The sequence below is a fragment of the Mixophyes fleayi genome, chromosome 4, assembly GCF_038048845.1.
Source record: "Mixophyes fleayi isolate aMixFle1 chromosome 4, aMixFle1.hap1, whole genome shotgun sequence".
NCBI lineage: Eukaryota > Metazoa > Chordata > Amphibia > Anura > Limnodynastidae > Mixophyes > Mixophyes fleayi.
Genome location: NC_134405.1, coordinates 81,469,459 through 81,481,687, shown reverse-complemented (window position 1 = coordinate 81,481,687; position 12,229 = coordinate 81,469,459). Strand labels below are relative to the sequence as shown.

Sequence of the window (12,229 nt, the reverse complement as noted above, 5' to 3'; positions counted from 1 at the left end):
AAAGCATAGGACAAGACCAGATTTCCGACTTCTCAAAGACAATTCAAGTCTTTTTACAGGGAGAAAAGGGTTGAGCGCCTCTGTCCTGGTAAACAAAACCTCTTTTTGGCATGTTAGTGCAAATATAGGGGAACTCATGTCCCTAATCCATACTCTGCACATGTTCTGCTATCACTGTATATCATCAGGGTTCTCTTAATAACGATTATACTTCCAGGACAAGTCTCTAAAAGAACCTTAGTTTTGCCCAATTGCTTATCCAAATCATGGATCCCTCCTAGGCCATTTGAAAGGTTGGGCGGTACAATATGGTATAATTAAAGTACATGGAAGCCCAGTCACATAATATGTTGTACTATCAACAATATAACAATTTACTGGAGTCTATCCAGACCTGCCATTTGGGCAGTCCTGATTTATAATAGAGTATATAATATACACCCAATCTTGGGGCATATTAATTGTTATATGTAGCAAGTTCTTTCTTGAGATCATATAAACATGTATTACATTGTATTATCCTAACATCCATTTCATCTCTGTTCCAGACTGACTGCTTCTCCCAGTCTCTTTCACCAGATGAACATTCCAACATCTGCAACAGAACTGATTGGAGCTGACCATGAAGAGATGTTATATAACTACCAATAACTATTGTAAACCCTCTTACCATTGGTGTCCTCTACATACTGACTGTACTGCCCTTTTCTGTTCCAGGGCTAAATCAGTAATAAAGATGAGTATGGCCATGGAAATGAGATCTGTTATAAAAGCTAATATTTACTGATGTGGCGTTTTTAAAGTGAAACGGGCACCTACACACAAAAAAAAATACTTTGTTGGCTCAATCAGCATTCATGACAATGCTACCTATCTATACACTAGGAATTTAGTGCCATGACTGAAGTATGAGTTCTTCAATAAAGCATCGGGCCTGTGAACCCCCATCTACCTCCTTCACCCGCCTTCCCATGACATCCATTGCTTGTTTGAAACTGTTGTGTTGTTTAATTGATGCATGGCTAATGCAGTACTTGATGTATAGTGTAGGATGTCATATTTTGTAACTTATGCCTTGTATTGTACTATAAAGTATGTCTGATTATATTTATAGTGTATTGCGCTTTCAGATACGGTGCATCGCAGTACACTTGAAAGTAATCTATTATGTCTGTTTTTTGTATCTTTATACAAAATAAAGATACTTTCTCAATCAAATATGAGTTCTTAGTGAATTGATAGTATTACTTCAGTGCACAAAATGTCTGCCTCCACTATCTATAGGCTTAAATGCAAATGTTCAAAGTCCACTTTGAAATGCAATATAATTACATTTTAGCCAACATCATTAACTATCCTTTTGGAAAATGTAGTGAAGCTAAATCATAGTTGGCTACTTACCGGGAACAGAATTATAACCAGCAAAGGAGCTGCTATTTCTGCTTGTACATAAAAATGCAGAAATCTCAGTTGCACACATTTGCAAATGTATGTAAAATCACCCGCCACTTCACGGCGCTTCTGCTAATAGGGTGGCCCTATCGCTAAACAGTGAGAGAATCTATAATTGGGCCATACATATATGTGTATTAAAATTGAGAGCTAACTTACCAAGAGGTACCCCAAAAAACCTCCAAATGGCAATACAGCACCAGAACTCCCCATCACCTACTGATGCCAAACATGCCACTCAAACAAACAATACAGAAGTGGAAGTTGCTCAATTAATTTATAGGTTCATAGCAGGTGCTTGAAAGGGTGGGTTTATCCAGAAAGGAATATCCTTTCAGGATAACCCCACCCTTTCAAGCACCTGCTATGAACCTATAATTTGATTGAGCAACATCCACTTCTGTATTACTTACCAGTAACGTCTGGGAGACTCAGAGGTTAGTATGGAACCTCATGCCGTGATGGTGCCAATTACATTATCATAAGCCTTGTCCTGTCTGTTTGATAATGTGAATGGTGCTATACCCCACTCACTTCCATAAACACCGAGGGACTCATGTAGAGTTGAATGCACTTGCGCCCCAACATTAACAGGAAATGTTGCACACATGAAAAGCACATTTACATGCTTATGTTTGGTCAGTTTTATGCGTAGGAATGTGATGTGACACTGGTAGTAGTTAATGCGAATGTCAAATTACCCTATTTGTACACAATGTAATAGTGTGATGAATTGTCTTATACACAGCAGAGAATAGCGTCTTGACAGTGTTATTAATACAAACATCAGTTCTTTTTCCCTTTAAAAGTGATATAGGAATTTTCTTTCCTGCTGAAGTCCAAATGTAAATATTAAATGAATAGTACAAATAGACACCCACTGTTCATAGAATATAGCAGCCACTCTAATGAATGAAATATTCAGCTGGAGAGGTCAATCTGTAATCAGCCAATTAGAAGTGGCTAGCACTACCGATCATCATCATCATCAGTGTCCCTCGTTGCACTGGTCCTCCAGCAGCTGCAAGAGATATGCCCCCTAACAGGAATATATGAGTCTGTGTCAAGGTCAACCATCATCATCATTTATTTATATAGCGCCACTAATTCCTCATCGATGTACAGAGAACTCACTCACATCAGTCCCTGCCCCATTGGGACTTACAGTCTAAACAAACACACACACAGACTAGGGTCAATTTTATAGCAGCCAATTAACCTACCAGTATGTTTTTGGAGTGTGGGAGGAAACCGGAGCACCCGGAGGAAACCCGTGGAGAACATACAAACTCTGCACAGATAAGGCCATGGTCGGGAATTGAACTCATGACCCCAGTGCTGTAAGGCAGAAGTGCTAACCACTTAGCCACCGTGCTGCCCACCAAAGTGGCAATTAGGAGCCAGGGCTTTACTATACTCAGCCTCCGCTTCCCCTTCCCTTTCTCTTTCTGCCTCTCCAACCATAAGGAGCCACAAGTGTAAGATGCAACTAAATCCACATATGGACGTATGCTATGTTTTTTTTGTGGCGCATGCACAGAACAGAAATGTGTATTTTACACAAGTAAAACAGAAGTTAGTCCAAACTTACATGAGCCCTAAATGAGCAGGGGGTCGATGAAGAAATTAGAATCATCATATTCCTCGCCCAGCCCAAATGTTGACACAGATATTGTCATCAAGTTACATCTATCAGATGCAAAGTAAGTAAAGTAGACAAGTAATGCTTTGATGCACCTGCTCTGCAGAATAGTGTAAAATGTTTTTAAATACTTGGAACTATAGATTTTAGACTAAACATTTACACTGTCAATTTGTAATTAAAGCATGGCAGGAGTGTTAATACAATGATAACTTACTAATTTCCATCAAAGATGACTTGTTATTTACACATGATCATCATCATCATCATCATTTATTTATATAGCGCCACTAATTCCGCAGCGCTGTACAGAGAACTCATTCACATCAGTCCCTGCCCCATTGGAGCTTACAGTCTAAATTCCCTAATATATACACACACTCACACAAAGACAGACAGAGAGGGAGACAGACAGAGACTAGGGTCAATTTTTGATTGCAGCCAATTAACCTACCAGTATGTTTTTGGAGTGTGGGAGGAAACCGGAGCACCCGGAGGAAACCCACGCAAACACAGGGAGAACATACAAACTCCACACAGATAAGGCCATGGTCGGGAATCGAACTCATGACCCCAGTGCTGTGAGGCAGACGTGCTAACCACTAGGCCACTGTGCTGCACATGATGAAACATAATTCCTATAGATTTATCTAGTTGACTGTGATCTTAAAACAGGACAGACACTGTAAATAACCTTTTTTTATTTGTATCCCTAATAGTAGAAAACACCATATTAATGTTCAGCACTTGTTCACACAAGCATTTTATGGTCATGTGTGGTCCACTGTGCAGCTATGCGTTGTTCCCTGTTGGTGATTCTGATGCTGTACTCTTGTGGCTACAAGTAAATGAGCAAAATGGCAACACACCAAAATATTATTATGCTTAATGTTCCAGTTTTATATATATATATATATATATATATATATATATATATATATATATATATATATATATATATATATATATATAGTCTGTTTCGTTTAACATCATCCATCTAAGACCTGTGAGCATACTGTGAGAAATGCATCAAAGAGCAAAAGACTACACAAAAGGATAAAGCACCAATTTTAACGAGCTCTGATGCTACAAGAAGGCCAGCTGGCCACTGTTTTGATGTGCCCTTTGCCGTGTCTCCACTTTACTTACCTGCCTGTGGAGAGCTGCAGCAATTAAACTTGCAGTTGCACATTTGTAACTTGGTGATTGGCTAAAAAATAAGTAAAAGGGAGACATAGAGAACGGGGATTTGTATAGATCAGTGTTGGCTAACCTGTGACACTCTAGGTGTTGTGAAACTACAAGTCCCAGCATACCCTTCCAGCAGTGACCTGCTATATATTGGCAAAGCATGCTGGGACTTGTAGTTTCATAAACACCTGGAGTGTCACAGGTTAGCCAACACTGGTATAGACCAAGGGAGGACTATATGGTAGGAGTAGGAGAGTGGAAAAGTGTGAGTGGGAGAAACACTGATATATATATATATATCAGATCTTTCAGCAATTCCATCACACAGCGAACGATCACATTTCAAAACAAACAGATCATCACTATAGAAGTGATTGTCATATCACTATTTTAGTCTGGTGACCTGTTGAAGGTTATATGTTCAACCAACTCTCACACACATGCCTCAACCGGTTGTTGAACACCTGGATGTTTCTAAACCAGCTGATCAACTTTGCAAACAATATTTGATTCCCTGCTGCAGTGTATCCTATCGTCTTTTGAACAAACACAAAGCAATTCCATATTGAATCTATAGAGAACAGGTGTATTAAATGACTACATTTATTGCTGCCAGCAGAGAATAAAGGGTATGAAAAGATAAAAATGAAAATAAACTTAAAAAGCAAGTACGCTTTTGTTAAACAGCATAGTTACATATATAGTGTCTGAGTATATTCTGCAGTGAATGTGCTGAGTGTTTTGTTCGGTTACAAGATATTTTGTTAAAAATTATCTTTTCAGACCTTGGAACAGTGGCCAGTAGATGATCTTTGGACAGGTTTTCGACTTTCCCAAGGTGTGGGATATAAACAATGAGTGTCATTAGTTCTTGTGTGACATAATGGTTATACTGGATAAGAATTCTACCTCTGAAAGAAATAAGTATGTCAGTGAATGGTTTGTCTTTTTCATCAGAAAGATAAAGAGTTACCATAGAACTGTATGACTAATGACTTGTGCTTTTACGGTCTATGCAGAATGAAACACTATCAACCATAATGACAGCTCTCTAGCCATCTTCAATAGCATAGTACATATATTGTATGTATATTCTCGTTTTTGTAAAGCATCACAGGACATGTGTCTCGACTTGTTTCAGTTACATGCAATAAATATAAAATGACACAAATAAATAGAAAAATGTTCTGCCGATTCAAGACATACTGTATATCAGTTGTCTGCTTCTTTGAGCTTACAATGTAGGTGGTATGTTTAAGAGGATCACAAAACAATAAAAGATGCCTTATAAAAAAGATCAATTAATAACATTCACAAATATACATATATGTAGCGGTAGCCCCACTGCACTAAGATATGGATGTACAACCCAAGCGCCAAACGGAAAGATATTTCAGATTTGGCTACAACACATAAGTGTGTGTACGGTCAAATGTGACAAAAGTACCACCGCAGGACCCAATTATCTTAGGCCACCTTAAGACTACTAAAGTACACCAATGCCAGCCTCTTGTGTTTGAAATGCTTAGTAACAGAACAATAGTTTCCATCCGACTGTACAGCGCATTTGAATACCAAGTCAAATATCTCTATTACTGGGAAAGTATAGGACATTGTATATGTGTGTGTGTCCATACTAGAGATAGATGGGATGAAGCAGATAGGGAGATATTTTCCTTCAACAAGTCATATAAGTACAGTGAAAAATTGTCTTTTCAGTCCTGTACATGGTGTGAGAACAGACAATGTGTGGCCTACTTAGTTCACAGTTTGGCCCAACTTAACAATCCTTGCCAAGACCATATACTGTATGTACACATATATTATGAAATGAGATCACAAATTATGCCAGGTTTCATTATAATGACCAAGAGGAACAAAATGAAGTGAGGTGATATAATTTATCTGATGTCATGTATTCCAGAATAAAGATGCATGTCAAATTTCTCATCACCCTAACAATAATTGACTTGGCTAGAGAAATGTATACCTGCCATTTGAATATGACATATTTCTGCACCCCAAAAAATCATCTTAAAAATGTAAATTTAGTGTTCCTGGATCTGTATCCAATTTCAGTCAAAGATGTCCAAATGCTGACTGTAGGAATTAGACATTATGTCAATTTGTGGATTAGCTATAAATAAAAGGCACAATATAACTTGCCAATATATTAATAGACCAACATGTCAATATCACTATATCATTACATTGGCAGAATTTAGATATAAATGTATCAATATATTAACATATCTGTGCATCAAAATATCATTATTGTAGTCATTCAGCATGTCATTGTATCAGTGTCACTGTGTGACAGTGAGGGGATTGAAGGGGGTCTCAAATGTACCCAACATCACATCATTCAGGGGAGGGGGGAACATTCCCATCTCATATCATATCATGCCTGTGCCCAATTGTCCCCTCGAGACTCGCTCGCGATCTGCAGCCACATTGCAAGAATGCAGCATCACTGGTGCAAAACGTATAAAACGGGTCGGAAAATCAGTTCTATTGAAGAAAGCCATATTCAACGTCGATTCCAAACAGTAGCTTGTGGACGGGCATATACCCCACAGGCAAATTAGGGGAGGGGGTTGCCTCTCACACCACTCCCTCGTTTTCACAGCTCTGCACCCCTACCTAGCACATCTGCTGTATCACATCAGCCCCAAATCACGACACTTACCTCCAGCTACCACCAGGACGCAGCCTGCCCAGTGCAATCCCCATAGCAATGTCAGCCTTCCCAGCGCCATGTAGTGTGTACAATCCCTCTCAGGCTGCCTGAGCCCCTCTCTCACCAACCCGTGGCTGCAGAGAGGGGCTCCCTCTCCCTCCAGTCAGACGCCATCTTGTACAAGTTTTTCTCCTCTCTCTCTCCCTCTCTCCTCTTTTTTTTAACCCCCTTTATGTTTATTTAGGCAGCTGGTATCTCAGTGTCCTTTTGCTGCCATCTATTGGTTACTGAGCCAGTCTGAGGACATCTCTACTGTCTCATTCTAACAAAGGGGTCACATGTTTGGGAGAAGCTGCTCCCCAGCTCGTCATTAATCACAGCAGGAGGGTAAGACATATTTTGGTGTGTGCAGACTGCTGATATTAAAGTGTTGGAAAATGATGTCAAAGTATCACCAGGGTTTTACACACCTCACTCCAAAGAAATGGGATCAGATTGAAATAAGTTAGGAAATAAGTGGAGTTACTTGAAGGATAGACACTGGGAGCATCACTGCACCTCACAGGTTTTATCTTCTATTTCAGTCCATCTGAGATTGGCAGTATTTGTCTCAAATAGAAAAGAGAAACTAAAGAGCTACTTGTTGGGGAATTTGCAGACAGCTGCCACTACATGTACTACTTAAGAAAAAAGTGATTTACCATTTATTAGTGACTTATCTGTGAATGGGCAATTTCCATCAACATTGCCCCCATGCCTTCAATGTTGCCACCTTGCAAACCAGACTTCTGCAACCTGTGGCATAGTCTATTGCTTGTGGAACCACAAGTCCACATGTCAGCCTGTTTTGACTGAGTAAAGTTGCCAATGAAGAGTAACAGCGCTCTCCCCAGTGCTATATACTATATATACTATATATATTTATTCTTCCTTACAGTAATTTTGTGTGATACACTATGACTTGAGTATATTGGCAAACAAAAACTAAATAATCATTGCTGGAGTAATTTGATGACAATCCTCTGTGGCTGTTGTTCTAGAGGTTCCCATCTGTTTAGTCCTTGGAGGGTCCAGCCCTGCAGCTGTCCTGATTAACAGTATGGTCTCGCCAAGCTTGTGCATGCCAGCGCCCGTTACCATGGCAATGTGGACTCCAAGACAAGATGACAAATAAGGCTTCAGCAGGCCCCAGCGAGTGAGAATGGGAAGCAGCTGGCACCTGGTCATGGCATCCCCCAATGTGCAGCACTCAAAGCTGCAAACAGCACTAGCTGTATATCCACTTTAGTATTAAAATGTTCTTTAATTTAGCTCTTACATATATGATCACTGATGGAAAGCATGCATATAGTTAAGGTCACATACTTTCTGCAAGTCTGTCCATGGTTAAACTATGTACTTAAGTGATTCTGAACCAAGCTCACTGTTCTAAATCTGTAGCCATGAAAGTAATTCAGAGACAATAATTAACTAGCAACCAATCAGCAAGGAGCTTGTAACTGTCTAATGCAGATTAGACAATGAATGCAAGCATCTGATTGGTTACCTAAACACAATACTGGTAAATAAGCATTAGAAACTTCCTCTATCTCATGCTAGTAACTTACTCTAGAACTGCTTACTTTTTATACTCTCTTTAACCCAGGAGCTGGCTGGCGAAACGTTGGTCAACAGCCTATTAGGAACATATTAAAGGTGAAAAAAAATGCAGGTAGCCCAGGGACCAGGGACACACTGTGTGACCATCCTGGGGGGCAGTGTAAACAGAAAGATGGGCTCTGTGACTGTACCTTTGATGGATAAATGAAAAGGTAAATGCTTAAGAATGTCTGGGAGACCTCTTGAACTTCCTAGGCAGTTCTCCCATAAGATTGTGTACCTAGGTGCAAGGTGGACAGGGACATACATCACACAGTGAACACTCAGTGGGCAGGGGTGTGATATAAATGATGTCATCAAGTCACGCCTATCTCTTCACACTTTCCCTCTCCATCTCCCGGAGGGGAGGTTTCAAAAACGGGCAAGTGTGCTTTAAAGGAGATGGTTTTCTCCATAGCAACCAATTAGATTCTGTCTTTTTTTTTCTACAACAGGTTTGTTGGGAGTTATGACTGTAAATATTAAGGGACATAGCAAGAGTGTATTGTACGAGTGTAAAAATAAGCATGGTACCAGTGACCCCTTGGTGTGATCTGCCTAATTGAGCAATATACTAATTGCTGTGCAGCCCTTACATCCAGGGCCATAGCAACTGTACTTTATAGAAGTCATGTACATCAGCTATTTATATAGCGTCACTATTTCTGCAGCACTGTACAGAGAAGTCACATCAGTCCCTGCCCCCATTGGACCTTAGTCTAGATTCCCTAACACACATACACACAGATCAAGCAAGACTAAGGTCAATTTAATAGCAGCACATTAACCTACTAGTATGTTTTTTGGAGCGGGGGAGGAAACCGGAACACGCTGCAGAAACCCAGTTTTCAGTGTTCAGTATCTTTTGTTATTCTTTAGGCAAACAGACCAATTTCACATTGAAATGGTAATGCACTATATTGCCCCTGTGTCTGTCACATCCCACATCCAATCTGGGTTTAGCTCACCCTCCTATCAATAAGTGAAGAGCTAGCTGAGTGCAGAGCCAAGGCTATCACCGTTCAGGTAACAAGAGGGCTGGGCATCATCATGTCAAACGGATATGTGTTTAACTTGATGGGGGAAGAAACTGGGTGCTTAATTTCATAAAGCAATATTAGCATGTTTGATCAACCTGCATTCATGCAGCTGTTGTTGAACTACAAGGTCTACAATACCATGCCTTGCATGCTGGCACTTGTAGTACTACAACAGCTGGAGCCTTTATGGAACATCATCAGGTTGCATACCTCTTGTCTGGAACATAGATGTAAAACAGGACATGACTGCCAACAGTAAACAAGTGTATGAAATGCTTGGCTTGCTCCTGTAGTGTAATAGCTATGCACTGAAACTCCATACCAAAATTTGTATTTCTGTAATAAACTCTCCTCCCCCCCAACTAGGGGAATTGCTGCATTCCCATGCCTGGGACTCTGGAGTTCTGAAGAACCTCACCCCTGCTCAACTTGTTAATGCAGCTGCTCAGCTACATCAACAATTGGCAACTGCAGGAGCTTACTATGGAGTGAGCACCACTAGTGTATCTAATGGTGTCTGCCGGTTGAAGAATTTCTAGGGTTACGGGGGACGAAAGCAGTAATTTACATTTCCCCAGCCCTCGCTGCCAAACATCAATGGGTTTGAAAGACACCAGGCAATTCAAAGCTACTGGAATCATGCAGAGGGCATGGCAATGAGGTCTGGACCTGTGGTAAAAAGACAGCATAAGACCCTTCCATTAAAATTAGTTCTGGAGGGAGCAGTAGATGCAATTCTATAGTATGGGCTTATTTTTGCAAAATGGCACATATAATTAAAGTATAGTTGAAATTAAAAAAAATGCCACAATTCCTTTTAAACCAAGATAATCTAAAGATGTTTAACTTTTTTATTGTATATCAATAATATGCTGGTCCCTTACCCAAGCTCCTAGACACAGCATGAGGCCTACAAAATACCAACCACCTATGGCAGTGATGGTTAACCTGTGACACTCCAGGTGTTGTGAAACTACAAGCCCCAGCGTGCTTTGCCAGCTATCGGCTAGTTATCTACTGGCAAAGCATGCTGGGGCTTGTAGTTTCACAACACCTGGAGTGTCAGGTTAGCCATCACTGACCTATGGTAATTTTAAGAAAAACAAAACACCAACGGTAATGCTATAGAGGGTATACAATAAAATATGACACCATAAACATCTTTGATGGCAATACACTCTTACTCTTAAATCAGCACCTTTACTTGCTTCTACTGCACCTCCAAAGCTTGCCCTGCTGTTTGCATAGGCCTGCACAGCAGCTGCGTGGTTGAGTAGTCGGCTCCATACCAATGAATATGCAGTATTGGAGGCTCCGAGAGGTAGTTTGGAAACATTGTATACCTGCAATGTTCCCACAGTATCAAAAAAAAGAAACTTGGGCATCTGTACAATAAATGGTTTGTGCAATGGGGTCTATATAAGTAAGCTGCAAACGTAAAATTTCACAAAGGGACTGGTCCAGCATTCAGCATGTAAGGTGCTTGACCATGACTACTGCCAGGGCCACCTTTTGTCTAAAGAAAGCCAAGACCCTAAGTTCTGATGTATGGCCCTGGTTTCTAGCGGATAATGACTTAGACATAGGCCATACAGACAACTCTGTGCGGACAGGGCATATTTTCTGTTATACAATAGTATGACAACCAGTGCCATGTTACTGGCTTATAATGACTACTGTTGGTGTATTACAGGCCAATAACAATATAACTAATGATAAGCAATGATTAGATTTTCACACTTCACTACTAGCAACAGAAGAGCTAGAATCATTCCTGCTGATTAGACATGCGTGTCCTTCTCTGCTACTGGGCACCTTACGTTTGAGATAATTGCAGTACAAGTTTCAAGAGCAAGTTAACCTAATATTACACATTATGAAAATATCAAGTGTTTCTAAAATAAATCTCTCCTACATCGTATGTCTGTGTTTGCCTATCTTACACATACTGGACAGTGCACCAGGTCACGGGTTTGAAGCCTCATTAACAGAAATGCTCTGCTACTTGCAATGAACAGGAGGAGATACGCCAAAATGTTTACCTTAAAGCTTCTTAAATAAATTGTGAGGTTTCGCTGCTGTTCCAGGGTGAGGACCTAGGTACTCGGACTAGTAATAGGAGTTCAGTTTCTGTGCTCACACAAGCTGGGCTGACACTTAGGGAGGGATGGAATAGGAATTGCCCAGCCGCCCAAGCTCTGGTTTCCTAAAATGCATTTTACTAACAGTTACCCATCATTTCTTGGGTTAGCACTATGAGCTTTTGTTTTTAATCACATCTCCTGGCACCCTTTTATATTAATATTGGCACAGTGGCTTTGTATATACCTGTAGATGCTCCAGTTTCATTCCCTAGTCCACAAACTTACTTGTAGTTTAAGCCGCTTGTGGCATAAACTGGGCCTGGAGGGCGTGTGTGTTGGGACATGGCAGGGAGGACTGGGATTGACGTGCCTGACTGTTCAGCACTGCAGCATAGATTAAAACTAAGTATGTTAATGGTAAAATAATACAACATCCCCCACCTTACTGCTATGGTTAGCATTGGGAACTGTGTACTAGTTATTAATGACAGCTTCCAGCCAT

General features: G+C 40.4%; 1 protein-coding gene across 2 annotated transcripts in view; it reads right to left on the bottom strand.

The window, feature by feature from the left end:
- The window catches only part of IGDCC4 (immunoglobulin superfamily DCC subclass member 4), a 55,232-nt gene extending 48,075 nt beyond the window's left edge, over nucleotides 1-7,157 (bottom strand). Inside the window, exon 1 of one of the 2 annotated variants that reach the window (XM_075207625.1) lies at nucleotides 6,975-7,157. In XM_075207625.1, the coding sequence (XP_075063726.1) occupies nucleotides 6,975-7,044 (70 nt within the window). In that variant the 5' untranslated portion in view covers nucleotides 7,045-7,157. Of the gene's footprint in view, nucleotides 1-6,970 lie in introns of both variants that reach the window. The other variant, XM_075207626.1, reaches the window with a different exon arrangement.
- Nucleotides 7,158-12,229: the final 5,072 nt, after the last annotated feature.